This window comes from Marmota marmota, unplaced genomic scaffold (genome assembly GCF_001458135.2).
Source record: "Marmota marmota marmota unplaced genomic scaffold, marMar, whole genome shotgun sequence".
Taxonomy (NCBI): Eukaryota; Metazoa; Chordata; class Mammalia; order Rodentia; family Sciuridae; genus Marmota; species Marmota marmota.
The window spans coordinates 7,161,490-7,184,650 of NW_025999924.1; the positions used below are offsets into that span (position 1 = coordinate 7,161,490).

General features: G+C 34.8%; 1 protein-coding gene across 5 annotated transcripts in view; it reads left to right on the forward strand.

Annotated features, from left to right (window-relative positions):
- The first annotated feature begins 3,845 nt into the window (after positions 1-3,845).
- The window catches only part of Plpp1 (phospholipid phosphatase 1), a 56,603-nt gene continuing 37,287 nt past the window's right edge, over positions 3,846-23,161 (forward strand). Inside the window, exons 1-2 of one of the 5 annotated variants that reach the window (XM_048800040.1) lie at positions 3,966-4,095; positions 4,662-4,839. In XM_048800040.1, coding sequence (XP_048655997.1) covers positions 4,762-4,839 — 78 coding nt within the window. In that variant the 5' untranslated portion in view covers positions 3,966-4,095; positions 4,662-4,761. Of the gene's footprint in view, positions 4,096-4,661; positions 4,840-10,570; positions 11,109-15,985; positions 16,008-23,161 lie in introns of those variants that run through there. The other 4 variants (XM_015497299.2, XM_048800041.1, XM_048800038.1 and 1 more) reach the window with 4 other exon arrangements.

A 23,161-nucleotide genomic window follows, 5' to 3' on the forward strand; every position in this document is an offset into this window, starting at 1 on the left:
TTTTTAGTGAGAGTGAATTTTTAGTATTTAGTTTTTAGTTTTTGGCGGATACAACATCTTTCTTTGTATGTGGTGCTGAGGATCGAACCCGGGCCGCACGCATGCCAGGCGAGCACGCTACCACTTGAGCCACATGCCCAGCCCTCTTTTTATTTTTTTAAAAATATTTGTTTTAGTTGTTAATGAATCTTTATTTATTCATTTACATGTGGACCTTTATTTTATTTACTTGTTTACGTGTGGTGCCTCATACATGGCTAGGCAAGTGCACTACCACTGAACTACAACCCTAGCCCAAGACATCTTTAAAATCTCTTTTCTCTTTCCATAGCTATGTCATTTCAACCCTTCATATACACCAATATTTCTTGTCTCTCACCTTTTCCTCCATTCTTCCTTTATATTGCTTTCCCCTTTACATAGCTTGTCTTAGAACTCTCCATACTACATTAAAGCACAGATTAAATTGTGTGTCTCCTTACCTATAGAATAAAGTCCAAAATTCTTAATTTGTAGTCTTAATTTAGACCCTGTTCCTTTATTAAACTCTTGAGTTAGCCACTTCAAGGCCCTGTCTATTCTCTACTGAAAACCTGCCTAGCCTTATCTTTTTCTCTTACCTCCAGAACTAGAATGTCTATATTTGTCTCAGTTGACCTGCTCTTTCTATCATTGTCCACCCCACTCTCTGTGCTAGGAGCCTGACCTTGCCCTTTGGCTTCTAGGTGGATTTGGACAGTGGAAAACATGGCAGAAGAAGAATGGCCTGCTACCTGGCTAGCCTTCCTTCCTTTCTCCCTCCACGCCCCCCACCTCTTTTCATTGTCTTTTGGTTGATTTTCTAAACACTGACTACTTATTTGTGAATAGTTCCTTAATTTAATTCTCAAATTATTCAGTTTGAACGTGCCGTGCCATCTGTTTCCTATTGGGACCATGGCCGACAGTGCTGCACAAATATTTCAGTCTTTTCAACTCTTAGCCAGTGTACGTTTGTCTTAGTGCATTTCTTGTATGATTAGATAAATGAATACCTGGAATGATTGTGTGTGTGTGTGTGTGTGTGTTTTCTGATTCTTTTCTAATTGATAATTGAAATCCCTCCCATTTTACATATAGTGTATACTTCCTTAAAGATGTGCTATTACAAAATATTCCAGTGGAATAAATCTAAAAAAAATTTTTAGAGAAAGACTGAAGTAAGTAAATGCTAATATTTAGTATATAGAAGCAAACGTAAAGAAAAACAAGTGGTAGCTGAGCATGGTTGTGCACTTCTATAATCCCAGTAATTTGGGAGGCTGAGACAGGAAGATTGCAAGTTTGAGGTTGGCCTTGTCCACTTACTGAGACCCTGTCTCAAATGAAAAATGGTAGAAAGTTCCCTGGAAAGATGTCTGCAAGAAAACGAAAACAATGCTTTTTGGGAGTTACGTACAGTATGAATTTATCATAACAGGTAAAACTCAGTGTAAGATTATTATAGAATTTTTTTTAGTACTGACAGTCAAACCCAGGGCCTCACACATGCTATGAAGATGCTCTATCACTGAGCTCCATTCCTTACCTTTTCTATTTTCTATTGGGACAGAGTCTCAATAAATTGCCCAGGCAGGCCTTGAGTTTATAAATCCTTCTTTCTCAGCCTCTGGAGTAGCTAAATGTACATTTTCTTTATCCATTCATCCATTGGACACCTAGGCTGGTTTGGATGTTAATTTTAAAACTCTCATTTTACCATGTTGCTGACCCTGAGCAAAAGAAGACAGTGATACACACACACACACACACCCCCACACACACATATATCCCCACAAGATAAGGTCTTTTCTAGGCCAGTATTTTAAGCCATAATCCTTTAATAAACACAAAAATCTTAAGTCCAGTTAAAAACCTTGCAAAATTTGGAGAAAAGAAGATATTGTTTCATTAACTTTGAGTTTTTATTATGAATGCAACATGTATTTGATTGAACAAGCTGTTTTTAAGGACATGTCCTGCCCCCACTCTTACCTTTGTTTTTTTTTTTTTTTTTTTGTATTAGGGATTGAGCTCAGGGGCATTCAACCACTGAGCCATATCCCAGCCCTATTTTGTATTTTATTTAGACACAGGGTCTCACTGAGTTGCTAAGCACCTTGCCATTGCTGAGGCTGGCTTTGAACTCTAGATCCTCCTGCCTCAGCCTTTGAGTCGCTAGGATCACAGGCATGTGCCACCATGACCGGCACTCTTATCTTTCTTGCCACAATTTTATCCTGTTACTCTAGCCAGATCATTTGTATCCATGGGAGGACATATGTTTAATGATTGTTTTGGAATCTTGGCTCTACCACTTACAGTTTCAACAGTGTTCTTTATTTCTCTAAACCTCGATGATAACTTTAGTAAAAAATGGGAGTACGGATAGTACCTGCTATACAGGGTTGAAGTAAGAATGAAGGTGATCTGTGTAGCCTAGTGCCTGGCATGTGTGAGCATGCAGTACGTATTAGCATGCTGTAAAATGTACCTTGGACACTCCTTGCTTGTTCCCTCTCTGCTCTTGATGCAGTTCTCATGCTGCCCTTGCATCCCTCAACCACTAACTGCTCTTCTGTGCCCCTCCCAATTGCCTGTGATTTATCTGCTGTTTCAAGTTCTACTTTGTTCCTCCTCTTTAATGATCTTTTCTCACTTTCATTTACTTTGACCTCTGAATTCCCAAATATCTTTTTATGCCATTTTAATAATTACTCATATTCCTCTTTTTTATGGCATATTTCTGCCTCTTATGTCTTTTAAAATGTATATACAATAAAAATAGAGCTGTGGAATTACCATCACAATAAAGATACAGAACCCTTGAATCACTCTCCCAAAAAATATTTTGGTATTTTTTTTTAAACAATTTTCTGAGTATGCATTCTGTTTTTTACTATATATGGCTTAGCTTAGTATTGTGCATACAGTGAGTAGATGTTTGAATGTTTGAATTTTATAAAACAAAGCTTAAAAGTATGGTATATTTTAAACATATTAAGAAGCTGCTAGCTGGGCATCGTGTGGTGCATGTCTGTAATCCCAGCCACTCAGGAGGCCGAGGCAGGAAAACTTTTGAGTTTGAGGCTAGTCTGGGCAAAATAGCAGGACCCTGCTAAAAAAAAAAAACCCACAAAACAACAACAAACAAACAAAAAAACCCCCAACAACAACAACAACAAAAAAAACAGAGCAAAACAAACATCACCAAAAACATTGTTGCTTTAAGTTATTTAACTTTGGTCTTTCAGGGTCATTTTATTTAGATGGAAAATTTTAACTGAAAACTATTTCTCTATAACATGTTAAAATGGTTTTGGAGCTCTGCCTGAGTTAATAAAAGCCCATTTTTTTTTTTTTAATTTGTCTTTGGAAAACAAAGGGCTTGTTCCTTTCTTTCTTTTTTTTGTGATCAAGTATACTTAAGGTTTTTATTTTTTCTAAATCTGTTAGTTTACATTCTAATGTGAAACAAATTCTTACGTCTTTCTTCTACTTAACTACGTTTGACTGTTACGATGCCATTGCTAAATTTATTTCCAGAACTTTGCCTTTTCCTTTAATAATTAAGATATTAAATAATTAAATTAAATCTGAATTAGCTATAGAATTTAAAATAGAAAACCATCCTGTTTTCTCAAATTTATTTTTCAGTGGGCCAATTTTGTTCCTCTCCCTGGGAGATTTCTTTTATAGATTGTCCTTAGAATCAGAGGTCAATGCAAATAAGAGAATTTATTTTTGGATAAGCAAATGTTGCATGGTTTCCTCAGAATTCACTCTTGGATATTATGAAGTATTTATCTTTTTCCACAAAGGGCAAAATGTAACTAAGATTTGCATTCCCTTCAGTAGACTTTACTTCCTAAAGAAGTGAATTGAGTTTAATCATGTCTGTCTTTTTTCCCTTCCCCAACAGCTTCCATGCCTATGACTGTTCTAAATTGGGGCCAAATATATCCATTTCAGAGAGGCTTTTTCTGTACAGACAACAGCATCAAGTTTCCGTACCATGACAGTACCGTCACATCTACTGTCCTCATCATAGTGGGGGTTGGCTTACCCATTTCCTCTGTAAGTAAATTAATAAGTAGGTAGTGTTGGGCTTGTTGTGCTTAAGGTTGGATGATGTGATGGAGTTGGGTGGGAGTGAATCAAGACCTATCTTCACCATTGTTGATGTGGTGTATGGTGGCTTGAAGAATATACCCACTGTTTCATTTCATGGGTGTTTCTCCTGTTAAAGGTGGGTGTTACCCACTTGATATTTCCTAAAGAATTATAGCATGATTATTTTAGGATGGAAGGGTTCATTTAAATAATTTGGATCAATTCCTCTTAGTATTCAAATGAAGAAACTTAGGCCTATATACTTGTTCAAGTTCAGTAAGCTATTTTATGGCAATGCTGAAACTAAGATTATGCTTGCTTTCATACTAATAAGTGAAAATTGAGATCATAAAAATGGAGATAGGTTTACTTACTAAATTTGAGGAAACAAAACAAACATTTTAAATACACATGCAAAATAAAATCTTAAGAATACATTAAAATTACCACTACTTTTAAAGTTGTGCTGGTTTTTAGATAGTTTTAGGATAATATTGGGTTTTACTGTTTTGTTTTTTTTTCCATTCTAGGTTAAGATTCACCAGTGAGTTAAAATTGGTCCCAGTTCCTAAACCTTGCCCTTTGTCTTTCTGTGTTACTTTGAAATAGAAGGGACTTAAAACGTCTAGAATGTATAAAGAGTACAGCAGATCAGGCCACATATATGCATTCTTTGACCTCCTGCCTCTTGTCGGTTGGCTTTCCCAGGTACTTGACTTAAAATTTTAGTCTCTTAGTAGTTCAGCAGCCATGGTTCACAACAGGACTGTTTGGGTTTTCATTTCTATTTTGCCTTCAAATTGGCTATGAATAATAACCTCATTCTTTGGTTTTCCAGTTCATGTATCTGAGTTCATTTTGCTTTTTCACTGGCAGATTCCCCCCCCCCTTGATGTTCATCCTGAAGGTGTGAAAGGGACTTGGATTTTACTATGTTCTAAGATATATAAGTATGTTTATATAGTAACAATTCTAATTTGATTGGAACCACTTTTATAGTAATAAAGGAGAGAAAATCTGGGATTTAGTTTAAGGAGTTACTTTTTCTTAAAAAGTAAATTCTACCTTAACTGGCAATACCTATTTTAGCCATTAGGCTTATGAACAGTGTACAGGGAAGCATACAGTACTGTCATTACATGATAATAGTGTTACTGAACTTGCAGGAGGCACAAAGTATTTGTTGTAACCATTTTTTCTTTCAAGCTATTATCACATAGTTAAAAAAACAAACAAACAAACAAACAATAAACTACTCCTGTATTTGAGGAGATAATTGATTGAGGATTAGGAAGTTATTTTTAATTGCTTAATTTGGTCCACTTCATTATTTTTTAAAAATTTAGTTATAAAAATAGTACATACTCGTTTATATATTAAACCAAACTTAAAAATAGAAAGAAAATAACTCTTATATTTCTATTACCTGAAGACAACTATTTTATTAACATTTCGGTGTTATTTCCTTTAGTGCAACCATTTTTATATTAAGAGCATGCTGCAGATTCAATTTTGTGCCCTGTGTTTTACTTTGACATGTTTTTGAAATAAATATGAAAGTATCAGTTTAGATGAAAAACATTATAAGTTCTTATATTTTTTAAAATGTAGTGGAAAAAGTCTTGGTATAAATCTTAGATATTGATTGCTGTGAGCTTGTTTGAGAGGATTGACCTGGAAAGATATTTTAATGCAAATTTACTTATATTAAAAGAAATGTTAGTAGTATTTGTCCAGTTTCTGGGCCTTAGCTGTGCTTATGGCTTGTGGATTAATATGAGAGGATGCCTGCAAATTCCTAGGGTAGGTTTGTTTAATCTTTATACATAACATCAGATGTAGTCGACTATTTTCTCTAATATGAATGATTTATGTTTGATGTAACTTTATACATACACTTTATAATTTGACAAGCAATAAGATTTTTTAAAAAATATTTTTTCCCTTAGTTGTTGATAGATCTGTATTTTATTTATTTTTACGAGGTGCTGAGAATCGAACCCAGTGCCTCACACATGCAAGGCAAGTGTGCTACCAGTGAGCCACAGTCCCAGCCCAGCAATAAGATTTTGATGATAGAAAATCTACATTTTAAAGCAGTGATAGTTAAAAATCTGTGGTCTGTAATCTTTTTAAAAAATTAATGTATGCTCTGCTGTTATTAGCTAGCAATAAAGGTACCAGATTCAGAAGATTTTAAATTCTTAATTATATGGCTCAAAGTTTTTTTTTCTGTTTTGGGTTTTCCCCACCCGCCATATTTTTTGGCTTTCTGTAGGTGTACTTATCCCTTAGCAGTTCCCATATGTTTAATTTTGCAAAATTTTACATTTTTAGAAGAAGGTAAAAACTTGAATGTATGCATAAACTGAGAGTAGTGATAGTAACTTTGATAGTAATAATGAAGTCAGTGTTAAATCTCAAATCTACATGTTATAATGAATAAGTACACTATGTCTAGGGTTTAACATATATAGTTTGGTAATAGAAAGTTCTTATCTATTTCTGACCTGTTATTTTAAATTGACTTGAGTACTGACCTGAGCAGTTGCTATTCTTAGGTTTTGATTAGTCTATGATATAAGCTTCTAGTAAAAATGTTTTACCTAAAATAATGGTTATAGTCGGTGCTTTTTCATGACCAGTATATAAAGAGATAGTGTTTTATTCATGGGACCCAAATCACATCATTACAAACTAGAAATGCATGTGGATATATGTGAAAAAGGCCTAATCTCTTCTTATAAATTAGTGAGAAATACATGAATGCTCCAAAGAAAGATGGCCAAAGAGTGTGTGTGTGTGTGTGTGTGTGTGTGTGTGTGTACACGCGTGCATGCGCGCTACAGATTGAATTTAAGGGTGCTTAAACACTGAGTTTCATTCTCAGCCCTTTTTATTTTTGAGATAGGGTCTTGCTAAGTTGCAGAGGCTGACCTTGAACTTGGGATTCCTTTGCCTCTACTTCTGCTTCCTAAGTCACAGGGATCACAGATATGTGCCACCATGCCCTGCTAATGTTCTTAAGAAATACAGAAATTTATATTAAAGTAACACTGAGAAGACAGTTTTATCTGTCACATTAGCAAAGGTAAGAACCTTTCTTGGCTTGTCAAGCATAGAAAAAAGTTTTCTTACATGCCAGGCAGAACTGTAAATTGATATTAAAAATAATACATTGTTTGATCTAGAAATTATACTGGATATATTTTATAATAGGGAAGTAATAATAGTTTCGTGCAGAGAATTAGCTACAAAAATGTTCATGACAGGATTCCTTTTATTTTTGTGGTAGTGGGAATTGTGCACACTAAGCAAATGCTCTACCACTGAATTACATCCATAACCCTTTTTATTTTGTTTTCAGACAGTCTTGCTGAGTTGCCCAGTTTGGCCTTGAACTTGCAATCCTCTTCCCTCAGCTTCCTGAGTAGCTGGCATTTCAGGCATGTACCACCATGCCCAGCCGATAGCATTATTTTTTTTTTATAGCAGAAAGAGATAAATTAAGCCAGCTATGGGGGGGCTGTTTCAGTTATGATTTATTTTGGTGATGAAACAAATACTTTATTTTATATTTTTTGTGATATTTATTGACATGAAAATATTTTTGTAATATATAAAGTGTGAGTGGAGGGGAGAATAGTGATGGTTCTCTGAATAGTGTTCATATTTATTTTTCTAAGGGGTAAAGTAATATATAAGTAAAGTGTTGTTTATGGCAAAAGAGGCTTTGGAATTTTGCCCTACTCAATGGCAAGAGGGCATTGTGTTTGTGGGGTTTATTAGTATTTGAAATTATTTTCATTTTTTCAATCTATATTTTCTGTTTTTTCTCCCTCCTTTGAATATACATTGCTTTTTCAAGTAATGAAACCTATTTTAGATTGGAAAAAAAATTAGAAATTATATCATTTTCATTTTTCTGTACCTGAAATTTACTATTAACTATATACTTATTTTCTCTTTAATGGTAGAAGCTTAATTGTTATGTATACATAAAGTTTCATCTGTTTCCAAGAAAGTGCCAAGTGAAGTCATTCTAAATGATTATTCTGAAAAACACAGAAATGGAAATAGCATCTTAAATCAAAATTTTCAATAATATACTTTAAATTATCCTTTTCAAGTAAAGTTACCTGTGTACTAGCATAAGAGAAGATATCAGGCTTTTACATAAGATGTGCGTATTTTTTCTTGCATTCTCAGATTTTTTATTACAAGTGTTATTAGTGTAATATATTTTTTAAAGTAGATAATATCTACAAATTTATTTTTTAATATTTTAAAAACTTTTTTTAAGGGCAGCATCCCTTTATTTTATTTATTTTTATTTGATGCTAAGGATTAAACCCAGTGCCTCGTGTGTGCTAGGTAAGCGTTCTGCCACTGAGCTATAGCCCCAGCCCCAATATCCACAACTTTAAATGATAAACTACAACTTGGAAAAATATTTTTTCAGTTTTGGTACTATAATTAGTCCTAATTTTTTGTTTTTAAATCACTTTTACTCCCTTTATTAACACCTGGGGGTAAGAAGACTACAGGATAAAATTTTTGAATTGAATTGCTGGAAAATACTATATCTGTGAAGAATGATATTTGATAATGTTTGGGAAGATGAGAGAAATCATTTACTGAGGGTATATGGGATTTCTGAAGTTCTTTGTTTTTGGTACATAGCTTGTAAAGAATATTTCCCCAAAGCAGATAAATAAGGTCCATTTTTTATTATTTCAAGGTGCTTATGTAGAGATAAGAAGTTGGGTAGTAAGTAATAAGGAATGGATGTGTTCATATTTATTTTTCCAAGGGGTAAGTAATATATAAGTAAAGTGTTGTTTATGGCAAAAGAGGCTTTGGAATTTTACCCTACTCAATGGCAAGAGGGCATTGGTGTTTGTGGGGTTTTATGGCATGGCAAGTCTCTCTTGCTCTCCTATCTTGTACTGGTCTGGGAAGCTGGTATCCAGACAGCTTATCACCACATTTGGATTTCTTCCTTCCAACAGTGAAGTTATACTAGATGCATCCTTCAGTGATTTGCTATAATCATAGACATTGTCTTGTTTAAAACTTTCTTGTCTCCCTGTTTTCCATGATAAAGGTGCTGTACTGCTGTCACCTGGTAGACAATATGTTTCACTAAGAGTGGGGATGGTTTGTTTTGTTCACCATCATATCCTTAGTGCCAACCAAGCACAGTGCTTAGAATGTAATAGACATTTAATAAAATAGAGATAGAATTTTTTTTTTTCTTTTTGTGGTGCTGGAGATTGAGCCCAGGGCCTTGTGTGTGTGAGACACTACTAACTACTAATTGAGCTATATTCCACCCCTAGAGATAGAAAGTTTTAATGAAAAACTATATAGTATGAAATAGAGCAGGATTGTTGTTAGTGTTTGATTAAAAACTACTATCCTGAAAATTCAGATTAATTCTTTGGAAATACATGAATTCTTTGGAGATATATTTCCAAAGCTATCTCTTAATATCAGATAACTTATTAAAAAGCTTTTCAGGAAAATGTGGGATACTATTATATTGATCTAAATTATGGGGAAATGCCTATTAGAATTGAAGAAATATCATATTATAAAAGTTGGTTTCCTAGTTTTAAAATGAGTTTTCTCATTTACTTATTTCCATTTGGAACTGTATTTTCTATGTACATCATTGTGGTAAATACTCATACTATTAAGTTCTTATGAATAATTGTTCCAGCACCTCTTCTTTGTATAGCTGTCATAAGATGAAGTAATGCCAGATGCATTCATTTCTCAATTATTTGCAATATAATCATGGACATTTTCTTTAAAACTTTGTTTTACATGAGACCTTTGGAAGAAGTAATGGGTAGGATTAAATATCTTTTTTTTTTTTAATAATGAATTTGTATTTTTTTGTAGTTGTAGATGCACAGCATGCCTTTATTGTATTTTTTTAAATTTGTTTATTTTTATGTGGTGCTAAGGATAGAACCCAGTGCCTCACACATTCTAGGCAAGCACTCTGTCATTGAGCTACAGCTCCAGCCCCTAAATATCCTTTTGACATGAAAATATTCTGAATGCTTAGATTTGGTATATTTAAGTATTTGCCATATATGTTTATTTTATAGAACACTTAAATATTTTAATAAATTTTACTAAGTATTGGATAAACTTAATGGAAAGATAAATCATGTAACTATGGAGTATATACTGTTAATGAAAACTGAAGCTTTATTAGTTTCACCTACCCAAGCTCATTAAATCCTGTGATTTTCCAGATGGTGTGATTTGTTAAGGGAAATATATGCTCATAAAGGCTTCTTTAAAAGCTATTTGCTTAGGGTATCCAAGGTGGTGGGCCAGAGGGGGACATCATTCTGTGTCACTCTGTGGCCTGGGACCCAAGAAGTGAGAATACTGCTTCTTTGCAATTGATATTCCTGCTTCCACACAGGAATCACAGCCACTGTGCCCGTGCAGGGCTCCAGGCCTCAGCATCAGAGTAGGTCTCCAACTACTGACCCATACAGGACTACTAGGTGCCCAAGCGGGACCATTGGCATCACCACCTGCGCAAAATTTTCGGCCACCCACCTGAGTAGAAATCCTGGACACAGCTCCCATGCAGGACACCTGGCAGCTACTCACATGCAGGATCTCCAGCCGCCACTCCTGTATAGACCCCCATCAACCAACGTGTGGCTTCTCTGGTCGCCTCCATCTTGGGACTCTACAGCAAGGGAGATAATCCCCTATGTGCCATAGCCTGCCTGCACTGGGGAACCTCATACAGACTCTGAAGACAGCCTCAGCCACACACTGCATACCACAGACCAGTGTCTAAACTCATCATTCAACGCCATCGCCCGGTTCCCCTCACCGAACCTGACACCCCATCACTGAAAACAAATGCTTCCATCTTGGGTCACCTTCATCACCATCTTTAATGGGGCAATTACCAATTTGGAACTCTGTCTGGCCAGGTACCCAGTTTCTAACTCCATCTTCTCCCCAGCAGCTGCTAATCTGGCAAAGTGACTGCCCAACAAAAAAACAGCTCTCAGCAGGGCAGGTGTGCAGGGTGCCCAAAGTGCCACACACTAGAGTCCAGGAGAGAAAGGTCCCTTATTAGGAAGCAGTAAGGGAGAAGGTGAGTGTGGTATAGTTTAGAGACTAACACAGATACAAGGAACTGGGAGGTCTTCAGGTGAGATAAGGAGATAAGACCAGGAGCTTACATTATAGGAGCAGGCCCAAAAAGAGATCCCTGAGGTGCAGTCTCCCTTTGGGGACCAGCGGGTACCACACTTCACTTCCAGGTGCCCTCCACCCAGGACCAACCCTTCTTCCCTGGTTACCGTCACCATCCTGATGGGGAGATACCAGCTAACAACAGATGACCCCACCTATTGGATGAGAAAGGAAGCAGGAAAGATACTGATTTCCAACCAAAACAATCCTTATTTCTTCCTTTGAGATTTTTTTCCCCTTTTTTCTCTTTTCCCTTTCTATTCTCCTGCCCTCACACCCCCAACATATGTGAAACTAAGTACTTTGCATGAATTAGAATATTGAGGTCTGAGACGACTGAATAGTACATTACAGTTGTGTTGTATATTCTTTTTTTCATCCAATTTTTACTATATTAACATTTTGTATTTTTCTTAACATATATGTGTGTTTGCTTTATGTACTCTGTTGTCTTCCCTCTTACTTGTCTACCCAAAATTACTTCCTCTCTGTTCTCCTGCTAATAACCTTCTTCTTTAGATTTCTCTTTCACACTTCCTAGATATAATAACTCTATATCCTTACCTCCTACTTCTTCAGATTATCTTCTTACACAGGCCAACATCATTCTAAATGGAGAAAAATTGAAAGCTTTCCCTCTAAAAACTGGAACAAGACAGGGATGCCCTCTTCCACCACTTGTATTTATCATAGTTCTTGAAACACTGGCCAGAGCAATTAGATGAAAAAAATTAAAGGGATACTGATAGGAAAAGAAGAACTCAAATTAGCACTATTTCCTGATGATATGATTCTATACCTAGAAGACCCAAAAAATTCCATAAGAAAACTTCTAGAACTAGTAAATAAATAAATTCATCAAAGTAGCAGGATACAAAATCAACACTCATAAATCAAAGGTATTTCTGTATGTCAGTGACAAATCCTCAGAAAGGGAAACGAGGAAAACTACCCCATTTATAATAGCCTCAAAAACAATAAAATACTTAGGAATCAACCTAACAAAAAAGGTGAAAGACATCTACAATGAAAACTATAGAACACTAAAGAAAGAAATTAAAGAAGACCTTAGAAAATGGAAAGATCTCCCTTGTTCTTGGATAGGCAGAATTAATATTGTCAAAATGACCATACTACCAAAAGCACTATACAGAGTTAATGTAATTCCAATCAAAATCCCAATGACATTCCTCATATAAATACAAAAAGCAGTCAGGAAATTCATCTGGAAAATAAGACGCCAAGAATAGATAAAGCAATCCTTAGTAAGAAGAGTGAAGCAGGTAGCATCACTATACCAGACCTTAAACTATACTACAGAGCAATAGTAGCAAAAATGGCATAGTATTGGCACCAAAACAGACTGGTGGACCAATGGTACAGAATAGAGGACACAGAGACTAACCCACATAATTACAGTTTTCTTATATTAGACAAAGGCACCAAAAACATACATTGGAGAAAAGATAGCCTCTTATTCAGCAAGTGGTGCTGGGCAAACTGGAAAAACATATGCAACAAAATGAAATTAAACCCTCTCTCTCATTGTGTACAAAACTCAAAGAGGATCAAGGACTTAGGAATTAAACCAGAGACACTGCATCAATTAGAAGGAAAAATAGACCCAAATCTTCATCATGTCGGATTAGGCCTTAACTTCCTTAATAAGACTCCTATAGTGCAAGAATTAAAATCAAGAATCAATAAATGTGATGGATTCAAACTAAAAAGCTTCTTCTCAGCAAAAGAAACAATCAGTGAGGTGAATAGAGAGCCTGCATCTTGGGAGCAAATTTTTATCACTTGCACATCAGATAGAGCACTAATTTCTAGGGCATATAAAGAATTCACAGAGCTAAACACCAAAACAAAACAAAACAAATAACCCAATCAATAAATGGGCCAAGGAATTGAACAGACACTTTTCAGAAGATGATATACAAACTATCAACAAATATATGAAAAAATGTTCAAGAACTATGTAATGTTTTGAACAACCAACAATAAAAATTAAAAAAAAAAAAAAAGAAAAAAATGTTCAACATCTCTAGGAACTAGAGAAATGCAAATCAAAACTACTCCAAGATTTCATCTTACACCAGTCAGAATGGCAGTTGTCAAGAATACAGACAACAATAAGTGTTGGCGAAGATGTGGGGAAAAAGGCACACTCATACTTTGCTGGTGGGACTGCAAATTGTTGCAGCCAATGTGTAAAACAGTATGGAGATTTCTTGGAAAATTGGGAATGGAACCACCATTTGACCCAGCTATCCTCTCCTCAGTCTACACCCAAATGACCTAAAAACAGCATACTACAGGGACACAGCCACATCAATGTTTGTAGCAGCACAATTCACAATAGCTAAACTGTGGAACCAACCTAGATGCCCTTCAATAGCTGAATACAAGTGTGCCACCCACACTTGTATTCAGAGTTATATTCCATCTCTTCCCACTTTTCCAAGCAAAATAATTTATATATATGTTGAACAAATACAGTCAGAAAAATAGACCAAATAAATATTTTTGATTAATATAATAGATTAATATGCATCTATTTTAAAATATATGAAAAATTAAATTTATTTTTTCATTAATTCCTAATATTTGTATACAACAGACTAAATATTTTTTCTTTTACAAAGCTATCATCTATGAATATACAAAAAACAAATACAAAGATATCTATATTTTTCTGTTGTGGACCAGAGTTTGAATACAGAGCATTTCTGTATGACTTACTTGGGGAATATCTTCTGTTAGATAGAAGTGAAAGGACTATGTTAATATTTCATGATTTTATTTTCCCTTTTCATAAATGCAGCTTTGAAAATTCTAGCTGAGGATGTTATGCACTTACATTTTTGTGGGAAATTGGTTGAGCTTTTGACTTGTTTGTAATTTTTTTGTATTTAAAAATAAAGCTGTACTTTGGGTCTAGCAGTGAGTTTTTGAATACAACAGCAAAGCATGATCTGTGAAGGAGATAGTTGATAAGTTGGACTTAACTAAAATTTAGAACTTCTGGTCCCTGAAGGGTACTGTTTAGAAAATGATAAAAACAAGCCACAGACTGGTAGAAAGTATTTGGAAAACATCTGATAAAAGATTTGCATCCAGAATGTACAAAGAACTTTTAAAACTCAACAGTAAGAAAACAACCCAATTAAAAATTGGGCAAAATATCTGAAGATACCTCCTCAGAGAAGATGTACAAACAGCAAATAAGCATATAAAAAGATAGTATCATATATTATTAGGAATTGCAAATTATAACAACAGTGAGATACCACTATGCACATATTAGAATAATGAAAAACTAAAACATTGATAATGCCAATGCTAATGCAGAGGGTGTGAAATAATAGGTATTCTCATTTATTGCTGGTGGGAATGTGAAATGGTATAGTTACTTTGGAAGACAAGTTGACAATTTCATACAAACCTAAACATAGTCTTTGTGCTCCTCGGTATTTACCCAAATGTGTTGAAAACTTACATCTACAGAAAAAATTGCACATGAATGTCTATAGCATTTTTATTCATAGTTACCAAAACTTGAAAGCAACCAGGATGCCCTTCAATAGATGAATGGATAAAGGAACTGTGTGTGTCTACCCAATAGGATATTGATATTCAGCAATAAAATGGAAAGCTGTTAAGCCATGAAAAGACATGGAAGAACCTTAAATGCGTGTTTCTAAGTGAAATAAGCTAATGTTCAAAGATATAATATTGTGTGACTCCAACTATGACATTTTAGAAAAGGTAAGACTATAGAGGTTGTAAAAAGATCAGCAGTTATCAGTTTAAGGGGAGGATAGAAGAATGAATAGGCAGAGCAAGAGAATATTTAGGACAGTGAAATTATTCTATATGACTGTAATGGTGAGTATAGGACTACAAAGAATGAACCCTGATGTAAACTATAGACTTGAGTTAATAACAGTGTACTGATATTGGTTCCTTAATTATAAAAAAGGTACCACACAAATGCTGAATGTTTATAATAATGGAAGTTGAGCAGTGGTGATGGTGGAGAGGGAGTATATGGGAACCATTTTCTTCTCAGTTTTTGTGTAAATGTAAGACTGCTCTAAAAATGAAAGTAAGGGATGGGGATGTAGCTCAATAGTTAAGTAGTTGCCTAGTATGTGTGAGGCCGTAAGTTTGATGCCCAGTATTAGCAAAAAACAAAATACAACAACAACAAAATGTTAATTTGGCAACTGGAGTTATAATTCAGTAGAGCACTGGCCTAGCATTCTGGGATCAATCCCTAGCACCATAGATACACACAAAGTGAATTTAAACACAAAATGTTTTTATTTTAAAAAAATTATTTAAGAAGTTGATTCATATAGTCTGATAATATGTCAATGCTGTTTTGCTAAATAATGATTGCTATAAATGATTGACCTCATAGTGAATATTAGTACCATCAAGTGCTAGAAATAAGATTATTTAATAAGATAAAACAAGTAGTTTCAGAGCTATGCTTCATATAACTTGTTAGTTAATGAATTTTATAAGTGTGTGTATTTTTGACCTGAGATCATAGATGGTTCTTCTCTTTCTTTTTTTTAAAGCAGTGCTGGGGATCGAACCCCAGACCTTGTTCATGCTAGGTAAGTGCTTTACCATTGAACTATGCCCACTTCCCTTTGGGTCTTACCAAAAAGAAGGAGTATAGGATTGATTGATGGTTTAGTAAATAAAATAAACCTTTATTTATAAGATAATTTAATGAAGACAAATTTAGAAAGCAATTTCCATATTTTTTAGTTTTTATAATGGAAAAAAACCATAAAGAACCAAAATCTTATAGTATTCACTAGTCCTATAATTAAGAAGATATATGTGTGGGGTACTTAGTGCATTTTATGTAAGGGACTATTATTTTTTCAAATTTTATTATGCAGTAGACCTTTAAAAAATTAAAACCTTTTTGACTCTCTGAAAAACAAGAGTTTAATTTAGAAGTATCCTTACACAATGAAGATTTTATCCAAATACAAGTTCACAGTCCATTGTCTAAAACAGTTTGAAAATTTCTGAAATTTTCAAAAGGTTATATGATTCACATGCCTTTATGGAACAACCCTCAGCAGGGTCTAGGATAGTCATAGTAAGTGGGGTAAAGTTTATGTTTATTCCATCATTTATTCCAGGCAGGTTTTGACATAAGATAATTTCAGAGTGGGTTTTAGTGCCAAAAATTTTTTTTAAATGGGATTTTTGAGGACTTTGGGTTCCTCAATAAGGGATTTTGGGCCTTTTAATAAAAGCTTATTTAAAATTATTTAATTTCTTAGCCATATTTGTGGTTACTTTTAGCAACTTAAAAAAAAAAAAACAAATAAATTTAGTTTTTTTTTTTTTTTGGTACCGGGGCTTGAACTCTGGGGCACTCAACCACTGAGCCACATCCCCAGCCTATTTGGTATTGTTTTTATTTAGAGACAGAGTCTCACTGTGTTGCTAAGTGCGTTGCTTTTGCTGAGGCTAGCTTTGAACTTGTGATCCTTTGCCTCAGCCTCCCAAGCCACTGGGATTACAGGTATGTGCCACCAGCTTTCTTTTTCTTTCACCCAGTTGCCTATCGCCTCACTAATTTCTTGTGGCTGACTTTGAACTCAAGATCCTCCTGCCTAAGCCTCCTGAGTTGCTGGGATAACAGATGTGCACCATTGTGCCCAGTTCCCCAATTTAGTTTTTGTTGAGGAGCAGAAACTATAAGCTGAGAATGACATAAATGGGCTTACCTCTTTAATGAATTTGAATGCAGGATTGGTTATGTAAACCATAAGAAATAAGCGTGTCCATTGCAGTGCTTTTGAATATATCTTATTCAGTAATTGTGAAGTGTGAGCAGAAATAGTGCTCTGGAAAGAAGCCACTTTATTGTTTCCAGCGTAGCTACAAACAAAAATAGCTTGTGCTGCATATCAGGCTCTTCAGAATACCACTCAGTATTCCATTTTAGCAAAATTCTTTTGGGATCCTGTTTTTAATAATTAATATCTCTCCTATTTTTGTCAGTTGTCTTTAGGCTTTTGCATTTAGAATGACAAGGAGATGGGGTCTTAAGAATGGCGCTTTTTCTTTTCTTTACCATGAACCTATGTTTCCTGCATGATAGCAAATAGAATTCTGTATTATTTGTAGAAAGAACATCTGCTTTTGAACAATTGAGTAATCAATACCAGCTCGGACAGAGCATTGTATTAGAGTAACCTACTTTTAGGAGAAGATACCTAGTTGCTGTCTTTCTGGTATGGGAATAGGTAGCAGCGGTGAGGAATCTTTAATAGGATGATTTTCTGATGGCTATCTTGCCTTACAGGGTTGTATGGGAGCAGATCTTGTTATATCCGAGGACTCTAGCAGGGCAATTAGTGATTTACTGATTTTTCTTAGTAGAACACATGGGAATTTTGAAGCACAATATAATACTAATGTTTAGTAAAATATGCACCAGTGTTTAAGCAGATAAATGATTATACTTGAGTATTAATCTTCTAACATATCTAAAAGCATCCTTTTGGGACTCGTCAGGAAAAATGAGATTTCTAATCAAATTAATTTCTCTATAAGTTGAAGGATTACACCCTTATTTAATTTTGCAGCAGATTACTTCCCCCCCACCCCCGCCAATATGGAAAGTAACTCTTCCAAGGATCCTGGTAAGAAAATCATTGGGGGGGCTGGGGATGTGGCTCAAGCGGTAACGCGCTCACCTGGCATGCGCAGGGTGCTGGGTTGGATCCTCAGCACCACATAAAATAAAATAAAGATGTTGTGTCCACTGAAAACTGAAAAATAAATATTAAAAAATTCTCTCACTCTCTCCTCTCTCTCTCTCTCTCAAAAAAAGAAAGAAAGAAAATCATTGGGCAAGGAAATGGATGAATGGAGAGGTGCCCATTTTGTGTACTATATAATGTTGCTGTTCTTGAAAATGCTAAGTGAAAAAAGACAATTCCCACAAACCAAAGGCTGAAAGTTGTCTCTGATATGTGGATGCTAACACACAATATGAAGGCAGAGGGGTGAGAATAGAAGTTCACTGGATTAGACAAAGGGGAATGAAGGGAAGGGAGAAGGCATGGGAATAGAAAAAGAGGGTAGAATAAATTAGACATAACTTTCATATGTTCATATATGAATACATGACCAGTGAAACTCCATATCATGTACAACCTCAAGAATGGAATCCTGGTTGGAATAAGTAATACTCCATGTATGTATAACGTGTCAAAATACACTCTACTGTTATGTATATCTAAAAAGAACAATGAAAAAAACGAAAATATAATTCGGATGCTCATTGTTTGATTTAGAGTTTTTGTGCATATAAACAGAGGGCTGTGTTCTTTTGTTGAGTATTATTTACAAAGTACTGTGGTGGATATGTAGAGATTTCTATTTTAACAAGTCTCTGAGGTGGTAGGTCTTTCTTTTATAGCTATTAAGTGACTATAAATTTCTGAAAATTCTGAAGAGCTGATCATTTTTTGAATCCTCATAGAAAAGTTACCACTCTTCTTAGTTGTTAATTCTGCAGATATGGTGCCTATACTCCAAATGTTAACTGTTGTTGAGTAATTAGTTGACCCTTTCAATACTTTGGAGATATATTCCAGTGTTACTATGTCATATATATGTGCTGTAAGTATCCAGAAGCTCTGGCAACACCCAAATCAGCCAGTTTAATTGTTTCTTTTTTATCAATCAGTAGATGTTGAGGTTTTAAATCTCTGTGAAGAACACTTCTAGAGTACGAAAAACACAATCCTCAAGTATTCAAGTATTTCTTGAGATTCGTGGAAGAGAATTCAGAGATGAGATATAACCTGGAATCCTGCATAAGCACCTTGAAGACTATGTTTGGATGATTGAAGTTTGATTTTTTTCTCCTTCTTTGGTGCCGGGGATTGAACAACCCAGGGCCTTATTTATATAAAGCGTGTGCTCTACCACTAAGATATAGCCCCATCCATAGAGTTCTTTCAGTAGAGAAATTTACAAAATTGCAGTACTGGGAATCCATTCCTCTTTATGTCCCAGTGTGATTTTCTTGATATGTACTCCTAAATACAATTCTATAGAGACCATTTTCCGATTTTCTCTATTTTGATATTGTCTTCCATGGTTACTCATTCAGTGGGAATGATATAGGTCCTGGCTTCTTGGCTCAGTGGCAGCTACCATTTTTGTGTTGCTCTTCATTCAGTTTCTAAGAGTAACCCCCTACACACACACACTTTAACTCACAATATTGTCCTTGAGTTCTCTTATATGCATCAGTAGTACCTATTTTAGTGCTGAGAAGTACCCCATTTTTATGGATGTATCACTGTTTGTTAAGGAGCATCTTGGTTCTTTGTTAGTTTTTGACTATTACAAATAAAGCTCTATGAACATATATTGAGTGCACATAGTTTTGATTGTACTTGGGTAGATATGCAGGAGTGAATTGTTATTGTTGTTTTGTAAATGTACGTTTAAGAAACTGCCTGACTTTTCCATTGTGACTGTCTCATTTTGTGTTCTTGCTAGTAATGTGTAAAGGTTCTGCATTCCACCAGCACTAGTATTTTCTGTATCACCCTCCCCACCCTTTGGCCATTCTAGTAGATGTTTAGTAATATCTAATTAGACCCTTATTTACCTTTCTCAAATGACTACCAATGCTAAACATCTTTTATGTGCTTTACTTGCTATCCATGTATCCTCTTTGATGAAGTCTGTTTTCTCCCAATTTGTGGTTTGTTTTTTCATTCTCTTTTTGTATGTGTGTGTGTGTGTGGTTTTTTTTTTTTTTTTTTTTTTTTTTTTCCCTTTCTTGGTTCTGGAATTAAACCCAGGGTCTTACATGCATACTAGGTAAGAACTCTACCACTGAGCTGCATCCTCAGCCTATACCCGATTTAAATTTTATTTTGAAATGGGGTCTTGCTAAGTTACCCAGACTGGCCTTGAACTTTCAGACCTCCTGCTTCAATCTTCTAATAGGTGAGATTATAGTTGTGTACCACCATGCCCAGCTTAAAGTTGTTTTTTGAGAACAAAAGTTTTTAAATTTGGATGATTCCAATTTTTATCAATAATTTTTTCTTTTATGGATTGTGATTTTGGTATCTTGTGTAAGAATTTTTTCTCTAACCCTAGATTGTAAAGCTCTTTTTCTGAAAGTTTTATAATTTTTAGTTTTATATGTAGCTTTATGACCCATTTGTGAATTTTATAAAAGATAGTATATGTATGACCAATTGTTTCAACACCTTTGAGTCTCCTTTCTCCTTTCTCCATTTATTGTTTTTATACCTTAGTAAAAAACACAAAAACCAACCAAACAACAACAAAAAACTTAATTGACTCTATTTGTGTGGATCTTTTTCTAGACTCTGTTTTTGCTTCATTCATATATGTGCCTAGCCTTCCACTGATACTGTATAAGCTTGATATTTCAATATTTTATGCTTCTATAAATGGTGTTGTACTTTTAACTTTAGCTTCCAATGGTTCATTGCTGGTATATATAAGTAGGATTGATTTTTATATCCTGTGATCTTACGACACTTAATAGTTCTAGGTTTGGAGAATAGATTCCTTGGGATTTTCTGTATTTTTTTGGTTTTAATTCTACCCTAATAATGACTGCTTCTTTTCTTTCATTGCTCTCTGTAAGGTTTTTCTTTTCTCCCTAATCTTTTAATTTGTAGTACTCTGGGGATCAGTGCTTGGATCCTCTTTTCTCCTCTTGCTATACTTAATCCCTCGGTAATCTCATCTGGTTTCATGACTGTTATACCGTCTCTATGCCAATTTTATATCTTTAGCTTGGGCTTCTCCCTGACTTTGCAGATTTTACATCCACTGCCTACTTGACGCCTCTACTAATAGGCATCTCAGACTGTTTATTCAAGATTGAATTGTTGTATCTATCCCTGGCTCCTTGTTCCATCTCCAGTCTTCCCCATCTCAGTTAATGCAACTTTAAACTTCTGGTTACTCAGGTGGAAAACCTGGGGTCATTGTGCTAGGCCCATCTTCCACCCCCAACTAGTGCCTTATACAAGAGTAGAAACTCAGTTAATTGTTGAGTTGAATTGAATGAGTACTTCTTGGTTAAAGACATGGTGCTCAGGGTATTAAGATCTTAGTCTCTCTAGTTGAGTTATAAGCTTTTATAATAAAATTTCCCTAATGTTGACAAAAATAACAATTATTTTAAGTTTCTTGAATGCATAAGACTTTTATTATAGATGGAGTTTCTTAGCCTTTGTTCTGTATACTACTGAATTGAGTTTAAATGTACTTTTTACATGTTATATTATTAAATATTAAATAATTATTAAATATTACTAAATATTAAACTGTTTCACAGATCTTTAAGATATGGTGAAAGGGTTTTTAAATCAGGAAATGTTCTGTCTTTAGCTTATATAATTTGCACTGTAGGTCAGATAATTATTTTGCCTCTAGTCAAGAGTAATGTTAAGCCATTAAGCCCCAAGTTTACAACTCTGAATATAAGAATCATTTCGTAGTTACTATAGGTGGTATATTTTTGCTTAATTTAGGTTTTTATAGGTGTTCCACATCTGGGATGGTGGGAAAAATCGGTTATTGAAGTACACTCCATGTCTCATGAATACATCAAGCATAAGGTCACTGCTCTGAATTGTTTACAAGAAAGGAAGTACATTCATGCTTTATGTAATAAAGGAATTAAGTAGTCCAGTTAGTTTTTTAGTTATATAGTACCCGTGGTCTTTGTTCCCATCTCTTCTTTTTTTAAAAAATAATTTTTTAGATGTGCATGTAGGCAAAGATTTTTTGGATTATACACTCATAAATTTGTATTAGTTTTGAAAGATTCTTCATGAATTTTGTTTTATAACTTATTTTCTTAATGAGATGTATTATTGTTAGAATAAGAGAATGTTTTTCCAAAGTTTGCTTGCTAAAGAAATCAGACAAACACATTAGTATTTATTATTATTAATTATTACCCAGTTAATAATTATGGTGGATTAATTATGAAAAAAAATAATAATTTTTTAGTTGTAGATGGGCACAGTATCTTTATTTATTTTTATATGATGCTGAGGATTGAACCCAGTGTCTTACATGCATGAGGCAGGTATTCTACACTGAGCTACAGCCCTAACCCTCTTGTGTTTTTGAAGTAGTTCAATAATTATGTTTATTTCTGATTCCTGACCTGTTTCCTCATGTTATCTCCATGTACACCAGTGCTTTTCAGTTCATGCATGAACTGAGCAAAGTAACTGGACAGGTTCTCAAGCAGTCACCAGAGTGACTTTCATTCTCTTAAATGTAAGCAGAAGGAAAAGTAAGACATTGGCTTTTTTTTTTTTTTTTAAACTGTCACCATGATTATATTTTGGTTACTTATCTCTTCTGACAACTTTTATTTTTCTTTTTTCTCCTCCCTACTTCACCCACCCAGTATTGGGGATTGAAGTATGGAGTGCTACATTGAGCTATATTCCTAGCCCTTTTTACATTTTATTTTGAGAAAGGCCTTGCTTAGTTGCTGAGAATCTTGCTCAATTACTGAGGCTGACCTCAAACTTGGAATTCTCCTTTGTCAGTTTCCTGAGTTGTTGGGATTATGGGGCATGCGCCATCATGCTCAGACATTGTGTGTGTGTGTGTGTGTGTGTGTGTGGCGCGTGTGCCGGAGGATTGAACCTAGGATACTCGTGCATGCTAGGCAAGTGCTCTGCCACTGAGCTACACTACCAAC